The 23,851-nt window shown below is 42.8% G+C and overlaps 1 protein-coding gene across 2 annotated transcripts in view; it reads right to left on the reverse strand.

Moving 5' to 3' along the window:
* The window catches only part of mrpl28 (mitochondrial ribosomal protein L28), a 48,032-nt gene that overhangs the window by 10,519 nt on the left and 13,662 nt on the right, over positions 1 to 23,851 (reverse strand). The window contains exons 3-6 of one of the 2 annotated variants that reach the window (XR_005635500.1): positions 21,895 to 22,047; positions 14,252 to 14,386; positions 11,278 to 11,364; positions 5,933 to 6,338 (exon numbers count right to left, since the gene is read on the reverse strand). Coding sequence is in view for 1 of the 2 variants with exons in the window: in XM_039768087.1 (XP_039624021.1) it covers positions 6,240 to 6,338; positions 11,278 to 11,364; positions 14,252 to 14,386; positions 21,895 to 22,047 (474 nt within the window). In the remaining variant the exon portion in view is untranslated. Of the gene's footprint in view, positions 1 to 5,856; positions 6,339 to 11,277; positions 11,365 to 14,251; positions 14,387 to 21,894; positions 22,048 to 23,851 lie in introns of those variants that run through there. The other variant, XM_039768087.1, reaches the window with a different exon arrangement.

A 23,851-nucleotide genomic window follows, 5' to 3' on the forward strand; every position in this document is an offset into this window, starting at 1 on the left:
GAATATTTAGAAAAGAATTTTATGAAGCCCACCACTTCCCCCTTGAATTTAGCAACTTCTGATCTGCAAAGGGGACATTTTAAAATAATCAGCCGGCCTCCCGTTTTAGTTTTTTTTTTTTTTTATTCATGTATGAGTTGACTTTTTTGGTTTCCCTTCATAAATGTCGCAGTTTCCTTTCCAGCGGTGTCTGTCAGGGGGGCTGCGTTTCATTTTGATTCACTTGCAGTGCTCACCTGTGTTCAGGGACAATGCAGCAGATGGATCAGAGCATGACACAAGGTGACATTCACAAAGCCATGTGACCCAGTTTTGGGTGGCATATCAGTACAGGGCATGAGGCAGGAAACAACATGGTGTCACACACGTGTACATGGGAGGCAGCTGAAGGGCCTGAATGAGAGTAATTCCATGCCAGACCAGGGGGTGGCACAGTGCGCCGACTATTTTTCTCACTTTCCTGCAGTCCGTTAACGGGAAATTCCGCCTGGCCAAGATGACATCACTTCTGGTTCCGGCCCATTTGATGACATCACGTCCGGATATGAGCCTATGAAGGAGGACCTTTCTGGTTCCACCCTTGGTGACATCATTTCCTTTGCTGGCCTTTAAAGCCACCATCTTTCATCTATACCATCACTTCAGTCTTGAACTCCGATCTGTGCTCATCTGTGCCAGAATTCATATCCTTTTGCAGCCAGGGAACAATATATGGGGGGCTGCCCCAAAACTTTTTATGACTCTTTGGTCTACTTTGTGTGACAATAGACAGGCACCGGACCACCACAGGGCCCACACTCACGTGGGAGGCCATGTTGGAATAGCCAGTTAACTTAACCTGCATGTTTCCGTATTACAGGAGATTGTGGAAATATCCAGGGGCAGGATTTACACCCAAAGTGCTGGATCAGCGGGTGGGCTGTGCTGCCCTGCGTCATCATCGCCATTATAATGTGCACCTTATTGAACATTTTCCAGGCTTACCAGGGCTAGTTTATTGCCCCCAAAACCTTTTTTCCTCCACTCTCAACATTTTCTGGGGTCAAACTCAATCTTTTCATATCATCTGACACCACCTATAACCACGTTGTCTTTGGTCTCCTCCTCAGCTTTGTCAAAGCCATTTTCAGGATTTGCAGAATATGTTTATCAACATTTGTGTGGAGCCACCACAGTACCATGAAGGAGAAAACTGAATTACAACAGTTGACTGAACCTCTGCTATCCCCCGTTAATTATGGCAGTACGTGATTAGTCCTTGCAAGTTACTAATAAATGGACCTTTGGAGTGAGAATGTCTGTAACTTGGGCTTACACTGGTTTCTTACTGATGCTTAAACTTGTAGAAGAGTGGGGTGACAAGTCCATCCATCCATCCATTTTCTAACCCGCTGAATCCGAATACAGGGCCATGGGGGTCTGCTGGAGCCAATTCCAGCCAACACAGGGCACAAGGCAGGAACCAATCCTGGGCAGGGTGCCAACCCACCGCAGGACACACACACACATACCAAGCACACAATTGGGCCAATTTAGAATCACCAATCCACCTAACCTGCATGTCTTTGGATTGTGGGAGGAAACCGGAGCGCCCGGAGGAAACCCATGCAGACACGGGGAGAACATGCAAACTCCACGCAGGGAGGACCGGGTGACAAGTCAAAAGGCTTTAATTAAAATACTTTCTGAGAGTGCTAAGGGCAAAAGCAAACAGTTAAAAGGACCAACATAATCATCAAAGAGAGCTCCATCCCCTCCACCTCCATCTTGGTGCACCTCTTTGACCAGCCATCCTCTGCCTTTTGCTCCACAAACACTAAACACCAACATCTGTTTCTCCTTAGCCATCATCTTCCCGCGACTCCACGACACATCACACCTCACCCTAATCATACTCTGGTCTCTGATCTTTCAGTGGTTCCTCACAATCACCCAAAAAAAAGCTTAACGGTAATTTAATTGTAGTGACCACAGCCTTGTTGTTGCTACTCTGAAGATCCAGCGTACGTCCAGTAGGTTACCACCTACTAGGAGAATAAGGCTGGACTAGGCCAGACTTCAAGACCAGGCCGTTTCTACTGGGTTTGCATGCAGTTTGTGCGAGAAACTTTTGGACTTGGGTGCGACTGCCGATCCTAATGTGATGTGGGAGACCTTCTGTGACAAGACCCTGAAGGTTGTTTTGTTTGTGTTACTGGTGTTTGCAGAAGGAGGTGTTTCATCTCACAGGCCACCCTGGATATTATCAAGAAGAGTCACAGCACACGGCTTGATGGCGACTCCAGTCTGTACTGGGAACTGAGAAGGACGGCTGCAAGGGCTCGAAGGGAAGATTAGGCGTTTTTTAGAGGAATCTATGAGCAAGTGACACACCATCTATGTCCTAATGACCCACAGAGGAATCAAAGCATTATGCAAAACCAAATCTGTTCTTTAGATTGTCACAGTCAGGGCAGCTGATGGGACAGTCCTTACAGATGACGCTGCAGTTGTGGGCCACTGGACTGGATATTTTATGAAACTGTTTAAGCTGATACTCCAATTAGGACGTTGGATATCTCCGAGTCCACGGTTCTTGAGGCTCACTGAGGTTGCACAGATGGTGAACCAGCTGAGGGTAGGGAAGGCTGCAGGGATCTGTGGTATCCAGGGTGAACTTCTCCAGACTGGTGGTAAGGCTGTCCTCCTGGCATTGCAAGCAATCTTTGCTTCTGTTTGGGAGACTGGCATCATCCCAGCTGACTGGAAAACAGGACTTGTCATCCCAATCTGGAAAGGGAAGGGCGATTGCCTGGATTGTGGCAACTACAGGGGGATAACACTGCTCTCGGTGGTGGGTAAGGTCCTTGCTAGGGTCGTCCACAATAGGATCTGTGATCACTTGCTCACCTACCAGCACCCGTAGCAGTCTGGTTTTATGCCTAAGAAGTCTACCATTGACCTCTTAAATCATTTCTGGCCACTTTTTGAAGTATGCTTTGGGCCACAGTCCTGCTGGAAGACCCTCAACCTCTGATGGAGACCCAGCCTTCTGACACTGAGCCCTACACTGCACTCTACAATTCTTGGGTAGTCTTCAGATTTTCAGTGCCAGACACAGAAATGCAACCCCAAAATACCCGTGAATCTCCACCATGTTTGAACCGTAGGCATCGTGTTCTTTTCTTTGAAGGCCTCATTTTGTTTTCTGTCAATGGTACAATGATGTGCTTTACCACAAACCTCAATTTTGGTCTTATCTGCCCACAGCACCTTCTCCCAGAAGGATGATGGCTTTTTCCTGTGAGTTATGGCAAACCCCAGTCTGCCTTTTTTGTGTCTCTGTGTCAGTAGTGGGGTCTCTTTCCATAGTGTCCCATTTCATTTAGAAGGTGACGGAGAGTGTGAGCCGATATTGTGGTGACCTGTGTCTACAGCTTGACTTTCTTTAGAAGTTGACTGAGGATTTGGGAAAGGCACTATATAAATAAAATGTATTATTATTAGCATCATTCACCATTCCAACAATCCTTCGTCCTTCCCAATAGCAAGTAAAGCAGGATTTCAGTTCCCACTCCATTTGGCGACACAGCCCAAAATAATAAAGAAAGGTATGGAACTTTCACTAACAAAATAAATGCAGACAGTCAACATTGTCTTCTTCAGCTACTTACAAAATTTGAATGGAAAAGCACAAAACGTAAACTCGCTTCTGTGCATCTGATTTTTTTTTTTTTATTTAGTAAAAGTGGGAAGGCAGCGCCCTCTGGTGCTCTAGACGCGTTACTGCAGATCGGGACTTCTTTAAAAAGGCAGGTTGGTCCGATTCTGTTTAGGGCCCAATGTTGCGTCTTCTTACTTAACTCCACTTGAACACCCAATGAACCTTAATTTCCAATTGGGACAATTCTGAGAAAAGAACATTAACTGAAAATCACTGAGCTGTGATGCTGACCTTTCACCTTAGTCTGTTGTATCAAATAGAAAATATTACCTGGACAGCCAGCAATGGCTTTTCTTGTGGATGAATTGCATCTGAAGCGAAGTGACACATATTTACGATGAGTTGCATGTGTCTTGTGACCGCTGCTGCCATGAGACACAGCAGCCCTTCAGAAACCCCCTCTTACAGCTCCCCTTTGCGGGATCAGCTGCCGGCTTGCCCAAAAATTTAAAAGACCGAGCCGCAGCCATCCTGCGCCCTCTCACTCTCCTGTCTCACCCCAGACTCCCCAAGCTTCGGCTGCTACTGCCGGCCCACTGCTTCCCCTTGATGAAGAAGACTTTGTGTTCTTTTGAGCAGGAGTTGGGGCTGTTGCGTCAGGCTTGACAGCTGTTCCTTATGAGGCCGGATCACCTCTGTAAGAGTTGTGTTTGTAACTGGCAGAACTGCAATAAAGTTTGTACTCCTAGGAAAATCTGCTGAACTCTCCTGTGTAACTTTGTGAGTCAAACTAGACAGTCTGCTTAGGAAGTATCGATGGTTCGAAAGAAAGAAAGAAAGGGTTTTGGAATGAGAAACAAGCCAAAGGTAACAGACGTGGTGTTGTTTTTCCTTTCTCCTCAATTGCTGATACTCACAAGTTAGCGGGCTGCTCCTTCAGCCATTCAGTGTAGATTAACAGCTTAGGAAATGTGTTGGGCTGGGTGAAGAGTTCAAATCCAAAAGCTAAAACCCTATTGTTATGACTCTGTGTACTTTAATAGTACCCTGTTTCAGCTTCTGTTATTATTGTTGTTAGTTATTAATAAAAATAATTGTGCCTTTTATTATGGATGCTGCCATGATGACTTGTCATTATTATGAGACCATGTCAGTAACTGCAGTGGGCATCTCCAAAAATACCGTAATTACTGTAATTATTATGATATGACATCATTATCCAGGTCTGTGCACATGAGTTTGTGCAAGTCCTCTTACCTGCATGTCACTTTAGTTCTTGTGCTTTAGGCTCCCTGGTTTCTAATTCTTTGCTTTGATCCCTTACTATGACAAACGAGAGGAGACCTTTCAGTCCACCAGGTTCATTTGTTTAGCTAATAGCTGAGCTGTCCCAACATCTCATCCAGATACTCCTAAACAGTGGCCAAGGTTTCTGCTTTCTGCTTCAACTACATCACACAGATAGACAGATGAAAGGCACTATATTATAGATAGATAGATACATAAGAAAGGCACTATAATAGAAAGAGAAAGATAGATACTGTATGTAAAGGCACTATATGATAGATAGATAGATAGATAGATAGATAGATAGATAGATAGATAGATAGATATGTAAAGGCACTATATGATAGATGATAGAATACCTTTCATATCTATCTATCTAATAGATAGATAGCTAGCTAGATTGTTGGATAGGAAATTTGACAACTAATAATAAACCATTCATTCAGTCCGTTTGTTGCTCATTTCTTTAGCTAATAGCTACGCTATCCCAATGTCTTATCCAGACACGTCTTAAAGGCATGTTTAAAAATATTTCTGTACCTTCTCTTTAAATATGTTTAAAATATCCGTGATTTTGTGGGTGTTTCTCCCAGAGGTGCGGCTACATGTACGAGAAAGAAAGACCCCACGCACCCCTAGACGAGCACTAAATAGGATACGAGGGGTCTGCCGTTTTTCTGTTCTATCAATCTGGGAGCCCTGATGGCTCCAGACCCTTCATTATCTCTCTCTCTCTCTCATTTCTTTTCTTAAATTTAGGTTTCTTTTCATTTTCCATTAAAAAAACAAAAATAGAATTCATTTTTAATTGATTTTTTTTTTTTTTTTGCATAATTCATCTAAAAGATACCACTTTTTCATTTTTTAAATTGAAGAATGGTTATTTGCAGAGGAATGGTAAAATTAAGAAGATTAAAATTAAAAAGTTGATTTAGCAAAGTAATCATTTTAATACACAATAATGTTATGATCACTGATCATCTACCATATATTCATACTCACATTCCATGGGTATTAAAGCCACTCTGAGAAAAGACTTTCAAGCAAAGCTGCACCCAATCGCTTGTGACGAGCTCTCTCGTCTTGTCACTTGCAGTTTCCAATAATAAAACTCTGCCGTCAAGTTCTTGAAAACACATGTGGGGGCCTTAGTTTGTAGATGGCACCTCTTTAGAATGGTCATTCTGAATGTTCTTTCTGAGGATTGCTAGACAAAAGTATAAAATACATTTTGGTTCTTGAAAATAAACAGCTGTTATACCATAATACTCTGGCCAGGGTTCGTATACACATGTTCCGGTGTCCTCCTTCAAGATTTGCGGTTAACAGCAGCTGGCTCTGACAGTTTTTGAGCTTCAAGATCCCGGACCAGATTTTCTGCAAAAATTTTAAACAGTGGGACTGGTTCCTGTAAGTGACAAAAGAAAAATGTCAATGCGAGCAAAACAATTCCTCAAAAAGGAGGCATCAACAGGAAAACAAGCTTAGGGACAGCAATAAATACCAGTCATGATGCAAATCTCCTAATAGGGTGTTGACAATTAGGCAAATCAAAGTCTTCCACAAAGATCAATATCCAACCTAACATAACATGCTCAAGTACACCTAATTCTATTTAGAGTCACATGGGGCCGGAACCACTGCAGGACTCACTCAAAAAAAAGAGGGTGGCACTTTGGAAATGCCCACCTAATCATCCCCTGTGTCTGCTTGGCTAACTGTCTCTCACCCCTTCACCACCTAACAGCTAATGTGTGGTGAGCATACTGGCGTAAAAATGTCTGCCGTCACGTCATCCAGGTGTATGCTATACATTAGTGGTGGCTGAAGTGGCTCCCCACTCACTGAAACGCATTGAGTAGCGAGAAAGTGCTATAAAATTGGAAAGAATTATTAATTGCCAATTCACCTAACCTGCACCTTCGGAGATATGGAAGGAAAACCCACATGCATAAACAGATGAAAAGCAGGTAATCTCTGCAAAGACAACCGAGCACAGGATCTGAACCCATGCCTTTTAAGAAGTTCTAACTGCTTTGCCTTGGCTAAAGTAATACACTATTGTGTTTCTGACAAGGGGCGACATGGTGGTACAGTGGTAATGCTGCTTCTTTGCAGTAAGGAGAGCAGGGTTCCTGACCCGGGTCATCCCTACATGGAGTTTGCATGTTCTCAACTGTGTCTGCATGGGTTTCATCCGGGTGCTCAGATTTCTTTCCACAGTCCAAAGACAGACAGGTTAAGGTGGATTAGCGATGCTAAGCTGTCCCTAATGTGTGCTTGGAGTGAGTGTCCTGTGATGGACTGGCATGCCCTGTCCAGGGTTTTTGTTTTTGCCCTGAGGCCTATGCTGGCTGGGAAAGGCTCCAGCAGACCCCACGAGACCCTGTTCAGGACTAAGCAGGTTTGACGATGAAAATGACAATTTCTGTCAAGGCAAGTGGTGTGGAAAGGGTGACCAATGAGATTTTGTATCCTGCACTTAACCTTGTAAAGCTGCCAACTTATCATCACAGGGTGCAGGGTAAAATGCTAGCAGTTGCTAATAAGGGATAATGAAACATGTCAGTAATGTAAGCCAACCACAGAGCTTCAAAGACAAGGAAATGTTAAATTAACTCTGCTCTGCCAGCAAACTACTTTTATCCCTAAAATGACAATATTAGGTCTTGCTGCAATACCAGGAGAAGGTTGGAGCGGAGAATGCCATCATCTATATGCTACACCGATCCCTCTCCTATTTGGACAGAGGCAGTGGTGCCGTAAGAATTATGTTTTTGGACTTCTCTAGCGCCTTCTACACCATCCAACCTCTGCTCCTTAGGGACAAGCTGACAGAGATGGGAGTAGATTCATACCTGGTGGCATGGATCATGGGCCATCTTACAGACAGACCTCAGTATGTGTGTCTCTGGAACTGGAGGTCTGACATTTTGGTCAGCAGCACAGGAGCACCGCAGGGGACTGTACTTTCTCCGGACCTGTTCATCCTATATACATGGGACTTCCAATACAACTTGGAGTCCTGCCACGTGCAAAAGTTCGCTGAAGACACGGCTATCGTGGGCTGCATCAGCAGTGGGCAGGAGGAGGAGTATAGGAACCTAATCAAGGACTTTGTTAAATGGTGCGACTCAAACCACCTACACCACTGAACACCAGCAAAACCAAGGAGCTGGTGGTGGATTTTAGGAGGACCAGGCCCCTCATGGACCCCGTGATCATCAGAGGTGACTGTGCGCAGAGGGTACAGACCTATAAATACCTGGGAGTGCAGCTGGATGATAAATTGGACTGGACTGCTAATACTGATGCTCTGTGTAAGAGAGGACATAGCCGACTATACTTCCTTAGAAAATTAGCGCCCTTCTACATCTGCAATAAGATGCTGCAGATGTTCTATCAGACGGTTGTGGCGAGTGCCCTCTTCTACGGGGTGGTGTGCTGGGGAGGCAGCAAAATGAAGAGGGACACCTCACGCCTGGACAAACTGGTGAGGAAGGCAGGCTCTGTTGTAGGCACGGAGCTGGACAGTTTAACATCCGTGGCAGAGCGACGGGCGCTGAGCAGACTCCTGTCAATCATGGAGTATTCACTGCATCCGCTGAACAGGATCATCTCCAGACAGAGGAGCAGCTTCAGTGACAGACTGCTGTCACCGTCCTATTCCACTGACAGACTGAGACGACCCCACACTATGCGACTCTTCAATTCCACCCGGGTTGGTAAACGTTAACATTATACAAAGTTATTGTCTCTCTGTTATATCTTCATTGTTATCATTCTTAAATGTAATATTGTTCTGTATCAGTATGCTGCTGCTGGAGTACGTGAATTTACCCTTGGGATTAATAAAGTATCTATCTAATAAATTCTTTCCTAGAATTGTGCTTTATAATGTTTTGCAAAGTACAACTGATGAATACTTCTTTTCTTGATGGTCCACGCATTGTCCCTATTTTGTGCCCAGTGATTGCTGGGATAAGCTCCAGCTGCCCCACAACCCTAACTCTGGATGAGTGAGTTAAGAAACTTGATAGACAGATGGATGGATGGATAGCTTTGACTCAGCATGGCCCAATTTTGTCTCCTTGTATCTTTTATCTGCCATTTTAAATGGCTTTGTAGCATGCATCATTAGACTTGGGAGTGTCTGCCAGAATTTCATTGAGGCTGTGCCCACTGTCCCTACTTTATTTAAAAACTAAAAAAAAAATGAAACATAAAAAAATTAAAAGGGACTAGGCCCAAGTTAAATTCATTTTATGCAATTTTATGCAGTGGATGTTACAACAGTTCATTTGCTTCGCTCTCTCTTTGTGTCAATCTGCAGAGCCTCAGACTCTGGAAAAAATATTAATGATGTGCAATAACCACTTTTCATTTGCTAACATCTAATATCCCTCGATTTATTTGTATTCTTGCCTGTCACCCTAGTGATGCCACACTTGACCCCCATCCCCTCCCTTTAAGGGATAACATGACAGCTCAAGTTTTCAATTTTTTTTTTTATTTTCAGGCAGAACCTGACCTGGCTAAAATGGATCAGCAGGCATCTCAGCTTTCCTTAATGAACACCAATTCAAGACTTGAAGGGAAGATTCAAGAAACAATGTAGATATTGTATTGCTAAAATTGCTAACATTGGGAATGCCCCGTGGAGGAGTTGGAAGAAGTTTCTAGGCACAGGCGTATGACGTAAATGTTCAACTACACTCGGTATGTGCGAAAACAAGAAGAGGAAGTGTCTTCCTTAAAGGGACACTTATACCACTGGCCACAACATTTATCACAAAACTGTAGCGACCAGTAAATTATTTGCCTTTTGCACATGTATGCAGCATTCAAACTGTACAAAATGCAATTTAGATGCATACAAGAAAGCAACCCTTGTTGCACCAACTCATCTATGTCCACTAGTTTAGAATATGGTTTTCTTCCACGTAATGAGCAGTATCCAATCAGGGGAGGGGATCACAAAATAAACATGAACCAATCACAGCGCAATTAGTTTGTGTTTCCAAAACTCCTCATTGTCTCCCATCTGCTCTACAATGGCAAGTTTGTCTTTTCAGACAGTTTTCACAAGTCTCAAGGGATCAAAAAAACTAGGGTAGTATGGATGAAAGGCAAAAAACAGAGAGTAATGGCTGCATTTTTAAACACAACACGCAGTAATGTGAACACAGCCTAAGAGTCGCCACAGGCTCCCTCATCAGGAAAAGATCACCTTTACGACTGCACACGAGCCTGACTCTACATCTCAAGCATTCTGTCAGTTTTCTTTTTTTCTTTGAGTATCAATAATCTTATCACTATAATAAACATTCAAAGTAAATCAGGAAAAAAAAAAAATTCTACCTCACATAATGAACTAGTGTGCAATAAAGTTGGTGTGTAGACATATGACTAAATGGGTATAGAAGGCCTAGGATAGCATACAGGCTTGGTCAGATTTGTGGCAGATGAAATACAATGCCAGTAATATAAAGCGTTACATGTAGGAAATAAAAATGTGAGGTTTGAATACACAAACTGTGGTCTGGAAATCAAAAGTACACCCTATGAGAAGGATACAGGAGTTGCAGTGGACTGAACATAATCATCTATCAACCAGACAGTGTTCAGAAGCCATTAAGAAGGCTAACAGGTTATATGGCGCCCTGATGTGTGGAGTACAAGTCACAGAAGGTTCTGCTGAAGCTTTATAACACACTGGTGAGGCCTCATCTGGAGTACTGGGTGCAGTTTTGGTCTCCAGGCTACAAAAAGGACACAGCAGCACAAGAAAAAGGTCCAGAGAAGAGCGACTAGGCTGATTCAGGGCTACAGGGGTTGAGTTATGAGGAAAGATTAAAAGAGCTGAGCCTTTACAGTTTAAGACAATGGAGATTAATAGGTGACATGATTGAAGTATTTAAAATTATGAAGGGAATTCGTCCAATGGATTGAGACGGTGACTTTAAAATGAGTTCATCACAAACATGGGGACACAGTTGGAAACTTGTTAAAGGTAAGTTTCCCATTAGGATGTTTTTCTAAACATAGAGGTCCATGGATACATGGAATAAGCAACCAAGTAATGTGGAAGACAGTAGGACAGACTTTGGAGACCATCAAAACTTGATTTGATGTTACTTTAGAAGAATTAAGTGGACAGGACTGGCAAGCTTTTCTGGGATGAATGGCTTGTTCTTGCCTAAATTGTTCTAATGTTCTCAAAAACAGAGGTGTAATATATACTAATACATCAGGGTGCTGCCATTTTATTTATTAAATGTTAGCAGCATTATTTGTAACAGTTTAATTTTCAAAACATTAGTGAATTACAACATATTTCCTCTAACCTTCTTTTCCAAAAGCCTCTGTTTTTCCACAGCTTCTTCCAGGGTGAGGCCTACCCACTCTGCTTCCTCCTCTGGAATAACAAACTCCTAAAACAATAAAAAAAGACAGACTTAATTTTTGAGAAGAGAAAAAAAAATAAAAAATAAAACACACAAAAACAAATATTTTATCTACTCTATTCATTCTATCTACTGTCAACACAAGCGGATGAGGCGCGAAGTGCACAGGCCGGGGGGGTTGGCGAGTGACTCGATATTTATATATTTATATCACATACATACATACATACATACATACATACATACATACATACATACATACATACATACATACATACATACATACATACATACATACATACATACATACATACATACATACATACATACATACATACACACACACACACACACATATATACATACACTGTGGTACCCGGCCGGGATGCCCAGGAGGACCAGAGGAGGGCTTGTGCCTCCTCCGGACCGCGAGGGGGCGTCCTCCCTGGTTATGTTGGAGGCCTCGGGTAAAGGGCTTGGAAGCCCAGCCCTGTAGGGACCCGTGGCCACCACCAGGCGGCGCCCCGGTGCCTGAATATCCCGGGTGTATCCTGGTGTGGCGGAAGTGCTGGGGGGAAGACGACAGGGGCATGGCTTCGGAGGAGTGCCGGGAAACAGCTGGAGCCCATCCGGGTTCCTATTTAAGGGGCCGCCTCCCTCCAGTCATTGGCGGATGTCGGGTGGAAGAGGACGGAGCTGGAGTGAGGACTGGAGGCGGCCAGGAGAGAGAGGCACAGAGACTGTGAGGCCTGGACACTGGGAGAATCGGTGCTGTAGGCACTGGGGTTTCTGAGTGCACAAAAATTGTAAATATAGTTGTAAATAAAAGTGTGTTGGGTGCAACAACAATGTCCGTCTGCCTGTGTCCGGGTCCTAGTCCACAACATATATATATATATATATACAGTCATGTGAAAATATTAGGACACCCTTTGAAAGCATGTGGTTTTTTGTAACATTTTTAATAAATGGTTATTTCATCTCCGTTTCAACAATACAGAGATTAAAGTAATCCAACTAAACAAAGAAAACTGAGGAAAAGTCTTTTCAAGATCTTCTGTAAATGTCATTCTACAAAAATGCCTATTCTAACTGAGGAAAAAGATAGGACACCCTTGCCCCTAATAGCGAGTGTTACCTCCTTTGGCTGAAATAACTGCAGTGAGACGGTTCTTGTAGCCATCTACCAGTCTTCGACATCGGTCTGAGGAAATTTTACCCCACTCCTCAATGCAGAACTTTTTCAGCTGTGAGATGTTTGAGGGTTTCTTGCACGTACAGCCCTTTTCAAGTCACCCACAGCATCTCAATGGGATTCAAATCTGGACTTTGACTTGGCCATTCCAGGACTCTCCATTTCTTCTTTTTCAGCCAATCTTTGGTTGATTTACTAGTATGTTTTGGGTCATTGTCATGTTGCATGGTCCAGTTCCGCTTCAGCTTTAATTTTCTAACTGATGGTCTCACATGTTCTTCAAGCACCTTCTGATACACAGTAGAATTCATCGTGGATTCTATGATGGTGAGCTGACCAGGTCCTGCTGCAGCAAAGCAGCCCCAAACCATGACACTTCCACCTCCATGCTTCACAGTTGGTATGAGGTTCTTTTCTTGGAATGCTGTGTTTGGTTTACGCCAAACATGTCCTCTGCTGTTGTGTCCAAATAATTCAATTTTGGACTCATCTGTCCAAAGAACATTATTCCAGAAGTCCTGGTCTTTGTCAACTTTATCTCTGGCAAATGTCAGTCTGGCCTCGATGTTTCTCTTGGAAAGCAAAGGTTTCCTCCTTGCACACCTCCCATGCAAGTTAAACTTGTACAGTCTCTTTCTGATTGTAGAGGCATGTACTTCTACATCAACAGTAGCCAGAGCCTGCTGTAGTTCTCGAGATGACACTTTAGGGTTTTTGGAGACCTCTTTTAGCATCTTGCGGTCTGCTCTTGGGGTGAACTTGCTGGGGCGACCAGTCCTGGGCATGTTGGCAGTTGTTTTGAAAGCCCTCCACTTGTAGACTATCTTCCGGACAGTGGAATGGCTGATTTCAAAATCTTTTGAGATCTTTTTAAATCCCTTCCCAGACTCATAGGCTGCTACAATCTTTTCTGAAGTCCTCTGACAGCTCTTTTGTTCTCACCATGGTGCTCACTCTCACTTCAACAGTCAGGAGCACACCAAACTAAATGTCTGAGGTTTAAATAGGGCAAGCCTCATTCAACATGCAGAGTAACGATCTACTAATTATGTGCACCTGGTGTGATATACCTGTGTGAGATCTGAGCCAATTTAAGAGGGAATACATGTGAGGGTGTCCTATCTTTTTGCTCAGTTAGAATAGGCATTTTTGTAGAATGACATTTACAGAAGATCTTGAAAAGACTTTTCTTCAGTTTTCTTTGTTTAGTTGGATTACTTTAATCTCTCTGTATTGTTGAAACGGAGATGAAATAACCATTTATTAAAAATGTTACAAAAAACCACATGCTTTCAAAGGGTGTCCTAATGTTTTCACATGACTGTATATATACTGCCTCAAAAGATCTACTAAACTCTAACGTGGCCAGATGTTGGTGTGTGGAAGCGAGCCCTGGGTTGTCTGAAGCTGCCGAAATAGGCGTCATTGCTCTGCAAGCCCAAATTGAACAGAGAGATTTGAGGATTGTTATGGTACACATGCAATTATGATGCCTTGCTATATGGAAAGAATCTCCTGCAACTAATCATAAAGTGTACTTTTCATGTTCCTCCTAAACACTCATAAATTAATAAACGATTATCATTCTTGTTTACTCTCAGAGAAATTCAAAAGAGCAAAGTAAAAGAGAAGCCTAAAGAGTACATTCTTACACAAAATCCATCTTCCTGCCATGTGTCCCTGAAATGAAATTAAGAAACTAAACAGTGTGACAGTCACCTTGTATTTGGAATAAACAGCCTCCTTCTTCACTGGATCCTCTGGGTATAAATCAGTGTCCTTGCGCACCAATCTCAAAAGCATTGCTCGTTTCAGATCCATTCCAAATTTTGAGTTTAAGTCTTGTTTTGAAGTCTTAAAAAGAAAAAAAAATTAAAAGGATTTTAATACCCAAGTAAACTTATCATAGGGTAAGATGAATAATTCCACCACTGTAGCTATTAGAATTACAGCTTGTTTAATTCACGCTTTTTCTATTGGTAGAACTTTAATTCAGTTATGAGGTATACAGATCATTTCTATTTTAATACTCTGAATACGAAATACTTTTATTCACCTCATTTAATAATAACAGGCCTCTTCCACACAGCCTCTGATTAGAAGCTGCAGGCTGACTTAGGAAAGCAGCTGAAGTTCCCGTAGCAAATCGTGACCACATCACTCTGGCCAGACATGATCATTACCTCTGAGGCTTCAAAACAGTTGATCATGCTGGAACTGACAGTGCCCAGAGAAGAGCATATCGAGAAATCTAACGAGAGGAAATGCGCCAAGTACCAGGAGCTGGTGGAGTGGAGGAGTGCAGGGACAGAGGCTGGGGGGTACTCTATAAGCCCATAGGAGTTGGCTGCAGAGAATTTGCAGGACGCTCAGTCTTCAGAGTCCTCACATGGCTGGGCATTACAGGAGCGACCAAAAAGAGGGCCATTAAATCCGCAAGTGAAGCCGCAGAGTAAGCCTCAAGGTGGCTTTGGGTAAAGAGGGCTGATCTGTGGATCGCTACTGGAACACAAGTAGGGGATTGATCAACCCTGGTTGGGTAGCCTGAGCGAAGGTGTATGATGTTGCGAGACCCGAAACGCCCGATGACCTCAGGATACATCACTGATGATGCGTCCCAGTGCATCCAGGTGATGTTTCTTATATAGTCACATTCTTCTTAATGCATGTAATTAGAATGGCCTACTTCTTTCTTGAGTACAATTCAGTAGTTATGCACAGGTTTTGAGTCCTTCTCCTTGTGGCTTGTGCTATTTGTGTGCAGTCTGCACTCAGGCTGTCAAATTAGTCAAGATAAAACAAGATTTGAATATTCATATTAAAAATAAGTAAATGTTACATATATATTAATAGGGTCTTTTTTATACTTTAATATTATGGTAACAGCCTCACTGCCAGCCAGTGCAAGATCGAATGTCCTCATCAAAAAAAAAATAGATATATATCCCAGTGGTACTCAGACATCAAAATCCCAAGAAGCTGCACCCTACAAAAGGAAAGTCTCTGCATCTCCGTTGTTTTCAGTCTAGTAACAATGACTAAGTGCCAAAATCTTAAACAGTGAGAGCACTGCCCCTCACCTTTGTCACTCAACTGTCCTGTACCCTCACAAAAAAGTGCTCTCCCTGGGCTCCACCCTAACGCTGCTTCCCATTCCTCAAAGTTGTCCTTGTTGTAGCAAGACATGTCACAATAAGTTTAAAGTGCAGGACACCAGCTGAGTGCTGTAAATGGGAACCACGCAACAACACTGTCAAAAGCACTTCATGCTTTGCTGAGGCACCACAAGTGAAATGAAAAAGTAAAAATATTAATAATGTAGCAAAATGTGGTGCCAGCATGTGCGACTCAAAAGCTCCATTTTATGGCTGCTTTTATGCCTCACGGTCCTGACAAGGATCGAGACAAATACGGATCAGTTGGTAAGACATCGACAGGGGCAGAACAGAGAGCAAAGTAAAGGAGCAGGCAAGATGCAGGCACATCAAAGGTGGGCTTGTTTAATTATTTTGGAGGTTCTAAATGGGTAGTGGTAGGGTGCAGTGAATACTACGGCATTAAGAATAAAAAACCTATCAGCATCCATGGACTCACCATGAAAAGCAGCTCCTGTGTGGCATACAGGATCATCATGGTACCGAGTCAGGGTCCACATAATCTGACAACTTTAGAGATACAACACTATTTTAAATAAATGCAGCCTCATAATTTTAATTACACCTCATTGTTTTAGGCATTATGTGTCAACCTAGCAGTCACATAAGACAGAGACCAATTGTGGGACATGGCCAATTGCCAGATACCAACGAGAGTCTTTAACTGAGTAGTGGGTTAAGAAAATGAAAACAACAAAATACAGGGTGTCCCAAAAGTCACTATACACTTTTAATAAATTCCTAAAAATTACACAAGAAACCGAGTTTATTAATATTTCTAGCATCAACAAAGGAGTTGTTGCAGTTTCACTTGTCATCACGTTCCAACGCCTTGAAGACTACTTGTGTACGTCCACATGAGGGCCTCCATTTTCGACAACTTTCAGCCACCTTCGGACACAAGCCTCTCCGATCTCACTGCAGGCCATGCAGATTCTTTCCTCAAGCTGTGACAGGTTACAGGGCTTAGTGGCATACACCATACTTTTGATATAGACCCACAAAAAAAAAAAAGTCACAAGGTGTAAGGTCAGGGGAGCGCGGAGCCCATTCGAGAGGACCCCTTCGACCGATCCATCCGTCAGGAAACTTGATGTTCAGGAAATCTCTGACTAACCTGGCCAAGTGGGGTGGGGCTCTGTCTTGTTGAATAAAAAAAAAAAAAGACATTAGCAACATCACTCCTCGCCTGAAGTTGTGGCACGGCAAACTCCTGCAGCATCTCCAGGTAATTTTCCCCTGTAACGGTGGTCATGTTACCGGATGCATCGCAGAAGAAAAATGGTCCAGTCTGCCCAGTGCTAGACATTGCACACCAAACCACCAGCTTCGGAGAGTCTCGTTCATGCTCGAGAATTTCTGCTGGGTTTGATTTCCCCAAATTTGACAGTTGTGTCGGTTGACCCGACCAGAGAGATGAAAGATAGAAAACTTATGGTTCAGCGATGAGTCTAATAGCTGAGGGTTGTTTTAGTAACGGTGTAGGGGTAGTGCGATTCACACATTTCCACACGAGCATCATAATCTCCGAAGGTTTCGAACAACTTGAAGTCAGTACGGGTAGAACTTTATCACTCTCTGAAGCATCCGCTGAATCAAGCTTTTGTTGATGCTAAGTGCCAGTGCAGCCCTCCGGGTGGACTTTCCCTGGCTTTGCATGATACAGAAAAAAAGGAAGTGTATAGTGACTTTTGGGACACCCTGTACTATTATTGTGAAGGTGTGTAAGGTTAAGGCGGAATGTTTTACTAAAGAAAACAGTAAGCTAACCATTCAAAATAACCAAACAGCCGAGCGCAGAACTGAAATGCAAAAACAGACCAGTAAAATACCATGGCTTTGCACAGTGTGTGTGGAGTAACCCAATGTCAGCACTAGTTCAGGTAAAACAAACAACTGTTCTTGTTTTACAATCGAATGTCAGCTTTTGCCTTCTATTAAGACAATTTTTAAATTACGTTTAATTATTCTGCAATAGAGACGTTCGAACTGACAAACCTAGTCTTCACATTGTCCTCATGTTGATTTTCATCCCACTTCCCCAAAGATGCACAAATACGGTTAAACTGGCAACTCTAACCTGGCCCTTGCGATTGACTGGCATCCTGTGTAGGGTTGGTTCCTGCTGACAGAGTCTCTGGACCATCACGAATTTGAACTGGAATGAGCAGGTTTGACAATGCTATGCTAGTTACACATGCAATAAGATATGCATCAGATCATTATTTCTTTTTACAATAAGGCACTCTAGTGTGTGTGTGAGAGAGAAAGTGAAGGATATCAAGGGGTAGTGTAGTTATCTAAAGGTAATACAGTTATTGCATATGCTTTTTAAAATATAGTGTTCATCTTAAGAAGTAGCATGAACAGTTAAGCAAGCCAGGGTGTGTGAGCAACAAACAGATAAAATGCACCTGGTGGTTTAAGAAGTGGCTGAATGTCATGTACAGAGTAAGACTTGACAGTTGTCACGTAAAGAGAACATTTCATAAAAGAAGGGTAAGGTACGCTGGACTTAAGAAATGTTTAAGAAGAACAAGAATGTAGTGGAAATAGACTTATTTTGGGTATGCAAGCTGGCTATGCTCTCTGTTGAAAACATCTCATGTCTTTTAACCAATCAGAATAAATGTGTTATGTGTGTGTAAGCTAATGAGCCAATCACAGTAAATGTCAGGTAATATGTAAGCATTAATTCAGCAATGTTGTGTGAATTCAATTGTTTAGAATTATGGGACTGTAACTTTGTTCTGTGATCATTCTGTGACATCTCTGCTCGGGGAAAATTCCTTTAGCAGACTGTTGTGGGGATCGGTGGGGACACTCCATCTTTAAAGACACAATGAGCAAGTTTCCTCCTGCCAGGTTCCTGACTCAAACCTGACGAGATTTCTTTAATTGATTACCAATTTATTTCTTCCTCATGTGTGTCGTCTTTTTTCCTTTACAAACTTAAGAAAAGAAGATGGTTGGAGTAAAGCAAAACTCATAATTATAAGAAAATGACCAGTCCCTGAAAGATAATCACTTTTTAGATCATGTCACGTTGTAAGCATGGTGGATCTGAAGACAACCTTATGTCCACAACATCAGTGAATTTAAGAGACATTCAGGAATGTGAAGTGGGTTATATTAAATATTCCTGTACCAAGCAGGTAGCACTGCGATTACTACAGTCAAAGGAGCCATCTCACACCATATCAGAGGAGCAGCTCGTCCAAGGATGACAAGGATAAATGAAACAATTCAAAACTGGCCACCCTCAAATCGCTTTGGAAGTTGAAACAACTACAGTGCATCCGGAAAGAATTCACAGCACATCACTCTTTCCACATTTCGTTATGTTACAGCCTTATTCCAAAATGGATTAAATTAAATTTTTTCCTCAGAATTCTACACACAACACCCCATAATGACAACGTGAAAAAAGTTTACTTCAGGCTTTTGCAAATTTATTAAAAATAAAAAAACAGAAATCACATGTACAGAAGTATTCACAGCCTTTGCTCAATACTTTGTCAATGCACCTTTATATATATATACTAGCAAAATATCCGCGCTTTGCAGCAGTGAAGTACTGCCTTAAACTTTTTATTAAGAAGAAAATTAAACCTTTTTAAACTGAGGAAAGAAATACCATGTCAGGGATGCCAGGGGCAACGACCTGGCCGGGACGCCTTGAGGGACCGGAAGAGGGTCTACGCCCGCCATGGATCACGTGGGGGCCGCCATCCTGGTTGGTATGGGGGCCACGGGTAGAGGGCTTGGAAGCCCAACCTTGTAGGAACCCGTGGTCACCGCCAGGGAGCGCCCCAATGCCTTGGGGACCCTGGACCTCAGCACTTCCGCCACACCAGGAAGTGCTGGGGGGGAAGAAGACAAGGGACACCCAGAGAGCTTCCGGCAGAACAGCCGGCATTTCCGCCACACTGGGGCGTGTCCAGGGAGGAATGCCGGGAAACACCTGGAGCTCATCCGGGATGAGATAAAAGGGGACGTCTCCCTTCATTTGAGGCTGGAGTCGGGTGGAAGCAGGACAAAGCAGGAGAGAGAGTGGAGGCGGCCCGAAGAGGAAGGCATTGTGCGGCCAGGACTATGTTTGGGGTTTTGTGTGAGCACTTTAAATTGTAAACAACAGTGTAAATAAACGTGTGGTGGTGTTTAACAACATGTCTGCCTGTCTGTGTCCGGGCTGCGCCCACAACTAATAATTATTTGTTAAGGATCTCTTTGTATACCACATTGTGAGTCCGGCCCTCCGGTTGTAATATGACCAAGCTGTGCGCTGAGCTTACTCTTGAGCATGTAACTTACAGTTGGCCATGTGAACAGTAATCTTGTTTCAAATCTCACAGCTTGGATTGCTGCTGTCATAATCGGTTTGAGTTTCATGGTTTGTTTCAATTACGACAGTATTTGTAGGACTTGTGTTGAAGTGACATTCGGCATCTGTCAAGCGTTGTAAGTATACAACCAGTTTCATCGATAACTTCACATCCAGCTTTTGAGAGTTTAAACATTCATAAACATCAAGGTGTCCACTACTGAAATCATAACCTCTGAATCAAAGATGTTTAAGAGGCATTGGCGGTTGTCGAAAGGTGTAAAATATTTGGCCATTTCGGTACACTTGAAAGCGACAACCGAACAATTCAGCGGCAGCCATCAACTCACATGCAGAATCATAGGTGAAGGGCTTAAGCATTTCACTCTTCTAGTGCTCCTGTGTAGTATAATTATCTCCTGTACCGTCATCAGTCCACACCTTGAACCTGTCCCAGTCATTCAATACATAAGACACAATGTTCCTCCGGATATCAAGAGTGAGCTTGATATGGCTGTGCAATATGTAACAAAGAGAATGGAAAAGGCAGGTGCCATCTCCGGGCATGGAAACCACTCGGTAAGTGACAGTTCTTTGATCGATGGTGATCACCTTGATAGACATGGTAATGGGGGTACGGTTAGAATGATAAAGGAAATGGGTACCTGAACAATGTAAAGTAAGTCTAAAATACCTACACAATAACTATCCATCCATCATCCAACCCGCTGAATCCGAACACAGGGTCACGGGGGTCTGCTGGAGCCAATCCCAGCCAACACAGGGCACAAGGCAGGAACTAATCCTGGGCAGGGTGCCAACCCACCGCAGGACACACACAATAACTATAATCGTAATAAATGAACAATAAAACAGCGGAGAAGCTGTGGATTAAATAAAAAGGCTGTAGTTATCAGCAGGGAGACGTGAATACTGTGGCGAAGCAAGGAAGGGAATGTAGAGACCGGAGCGATGGACGGCCTTATATTGGCAGGCAGCCAACAACGTGGGAGGCGTTGGGATGGGGGACCCAATGCCGCCTCACACGGTGACCGAGCTGCAGGCTATGGACTTATATATGTACGTAAGTAGGATTCAGTTAGCGCTGGGAACCCGCGTATCAAATTTCTTGAAGATGGGCCTGTAAGTAACAAAGACAGTTGAAAAGTTCAATATGGCGGCCAACAGTGGCATCATACCACCGAAATAAGTACCATATTTCAGCCAGGAAACATTTAAAAAATAACGTAACATGATTGACAATATAATTGTTTTATATTATATATATATATATATATATATATATATATATATATATATATATATATTATATACACACACACACGCGCCAATGTAATAGTTTTGTCACTGTTATGACTGTTGCAGTCATCAAGGTTTGATTATCATTATTTCTTTCAATCAGGTTCATATTCGGATGATGTGTTGTGTTCAAGTTATATTCCGTGTTTGTCAACCATGGTAGAGATAACAGATCCCGCTACAATAAATAACCAGGCTGTTCTTGTTTCAGGCTGAATAAAGATGTGTTTTGGGGTGCAAGATAGGGACTCACACGTCACTATATATTTTTTTCTTCTTCTTTTTCTTCTCTTGAGCTTTTATAAGGTTATAGTTTACCCTTGGAGACAAAGTATTATCTAATCTAATCATGTTCTACTTTTCTTAATAAGGGCTGCAAGATTATCAACTACAGCACACTTACTGGCATTGAGTCAATTTAGAATTGTGAATCAAACTAACAACTAGTCTTTGGAACACAGCAGGAAAACAGGATTAGTTAATGTGAACAGTTTTGAAAATAGAAAAAAACTAAAATAAAAAACACCACACATGGCAGTATTCATTTTTAAAGAGGGGCTCACCTTGAGAATGTAGTAATCAAAACCATAAACTGCGTCAATCAGATCTAGGGTTCGACTGGTCACAGTGATGCTAAACTTGGTGTTAAGAATTTCACTGTACAGGTCCCGGGTAAAAAGCTGAGGCTTCCAGACCTTTTTCACTCGAGTAGAAAGCTGCACAATGTTATTAAATAAAAAAAAAAAAAGAAATCTGAATAATATTACAGCATCAGTCTAATAGAATAATCATTTATAGACGAGTACTTCAAGCAATTCACCTTGTAGAAACAAGAATTCGCAAATAGAGATTAGAAATAATTGTGTTTGTATACACACATCTACACATTTTTTTTGCTCTGATACACTTTATTAGTCCCCGAGGGGAAATGGTCTTTTCACATGAACTTTGGGAGTCACAGCACAGGGTCAGCCATTGTATAGCAACCCTGGAGCAATTTCCAGGTTAAGGGCCTTGCTCATGGGCCCAGCAAAGTAGGATCCCTTCTGGTAATAATGGAAATTGAATGGCAACCTTCCAACTTTGAAAAGTTAGCCAAGTAAATCAATTACTTGTGACAGTCCAAATCTCAAGCCGATTCCATGAACAGGACATTGAGATCAGTTGATCCCAGTGGCCTGTACAGACCTCACATCTCAATCCACATCACAAGAGTTTCACAGTACAAATGTGTGGCAGGTAAGTCAGCAGGAACTCCAAGATGCTATCAGGCTAGCATGCGTAAAAACAAAATCCCTACAGAACATTTCAGGCACTTTGCTGAATCCATTCCTTGGAAAACCCTGAAGGAAAAGCGCATCATATTTAGTACAAGATGGGTGGACAGAACAACGTGGTAACCTGAGAAGTGCACTGGACCACTGATGCTAGTGATTACATACTAAGTTAAATCAAATCATCTTAGTGTAATCAAATTATCTTTTTTTGTAAACAAAAAGGTGGCGGTTGTGGAAGAATAATTTTAGGGTAACATAGCATTCATCTTAAAGAAATACCATAAAGGGTGTGGTGCCTCCTCCAGACCGTGAGGGGGCGTCCATCCTGGTTATGTAGGGGGCCTCGGGTAAAGGGCTTGGAAGCCCAGGCCCTGTAGGGACCCGTGGCCACCGCCAGGCGGCGCCCCGGTGCCTGAGGAACCCTGGAGCCCAGCACTTCCGCCACACCAGGAAGTGCTGGGGAGAAGATGACAGGAGACACCCGGGCGGCTTCCGGGTGCACAGCCGGCACTTCCGCCACACAGGAGTGTGTCCAAGAGGGAGTGTCAGGAAGCAGCTGGAGCCCACCCGGGTTCCCATATAAGGGGCTGCCTCCCTTCAGTCGATGGTGGATGTCGGGTGGAAGAGGACAGAGCTGGCGAGAGGACGGGAGGCGGTCAAGAGAGAGGCACAGTGACTGAGAGTGTGGTCTGGACTTTGGGGAATCGGTGCAAGAGGCACTGGGGTTTGTGCACGTTCTAATTGTAAATATTGTAAATAAACGAGTGTGTGGTGGAACTATGTTGTCCGCCTGCCTGTGTCCGGGTCCCAGTTCACAAGGATTAATAAATGGGGTGAAGTGAAAAACAAAATATGCACTGAAATATAAGATTTGATTTAGGACAAATACTGAGATGGTATAAAGAATGTACCAGAAGAAAGGCTGATGTAATATACAAAATATACTGAAGGATGACTAAGAAATCAGCAGATGTACAATAAGCAACAAGAATGGACAATTGTTATACGCACAGAAATTTCAAGGGTGGTGGTGCAACTCAAAAGTATAAGAACCAGAATATAATATACTTTTATATAAATCATTTGGCTGTAAACTAATGAGCCAACCAGAGAAAACTGTATGCATTGATTGACACTGTATGTAAATTCAGTAGTTTATAAAATGAACCTTTATTCTTTGTTTCTTTGACCATTGTGATCAGGCTGTAACAGATTGTACTTGAAGAATGCTCCCTCTAAGGCA

Source organism: Polypterus senegalus, chromosome 11 (assembly GCF_016835505.1).
Source record: "Polypterus senegalus isolate Bchr_013 chromosome 11, ASM1683550v1, whole genome shotgun sequence".
Taxonomy (NCBI): Eukaryota; Metazoa; Chordata; class Cladistia; order Polypteriformes; family Polypteridae; genus Polypterus; species Polypterus senegalus.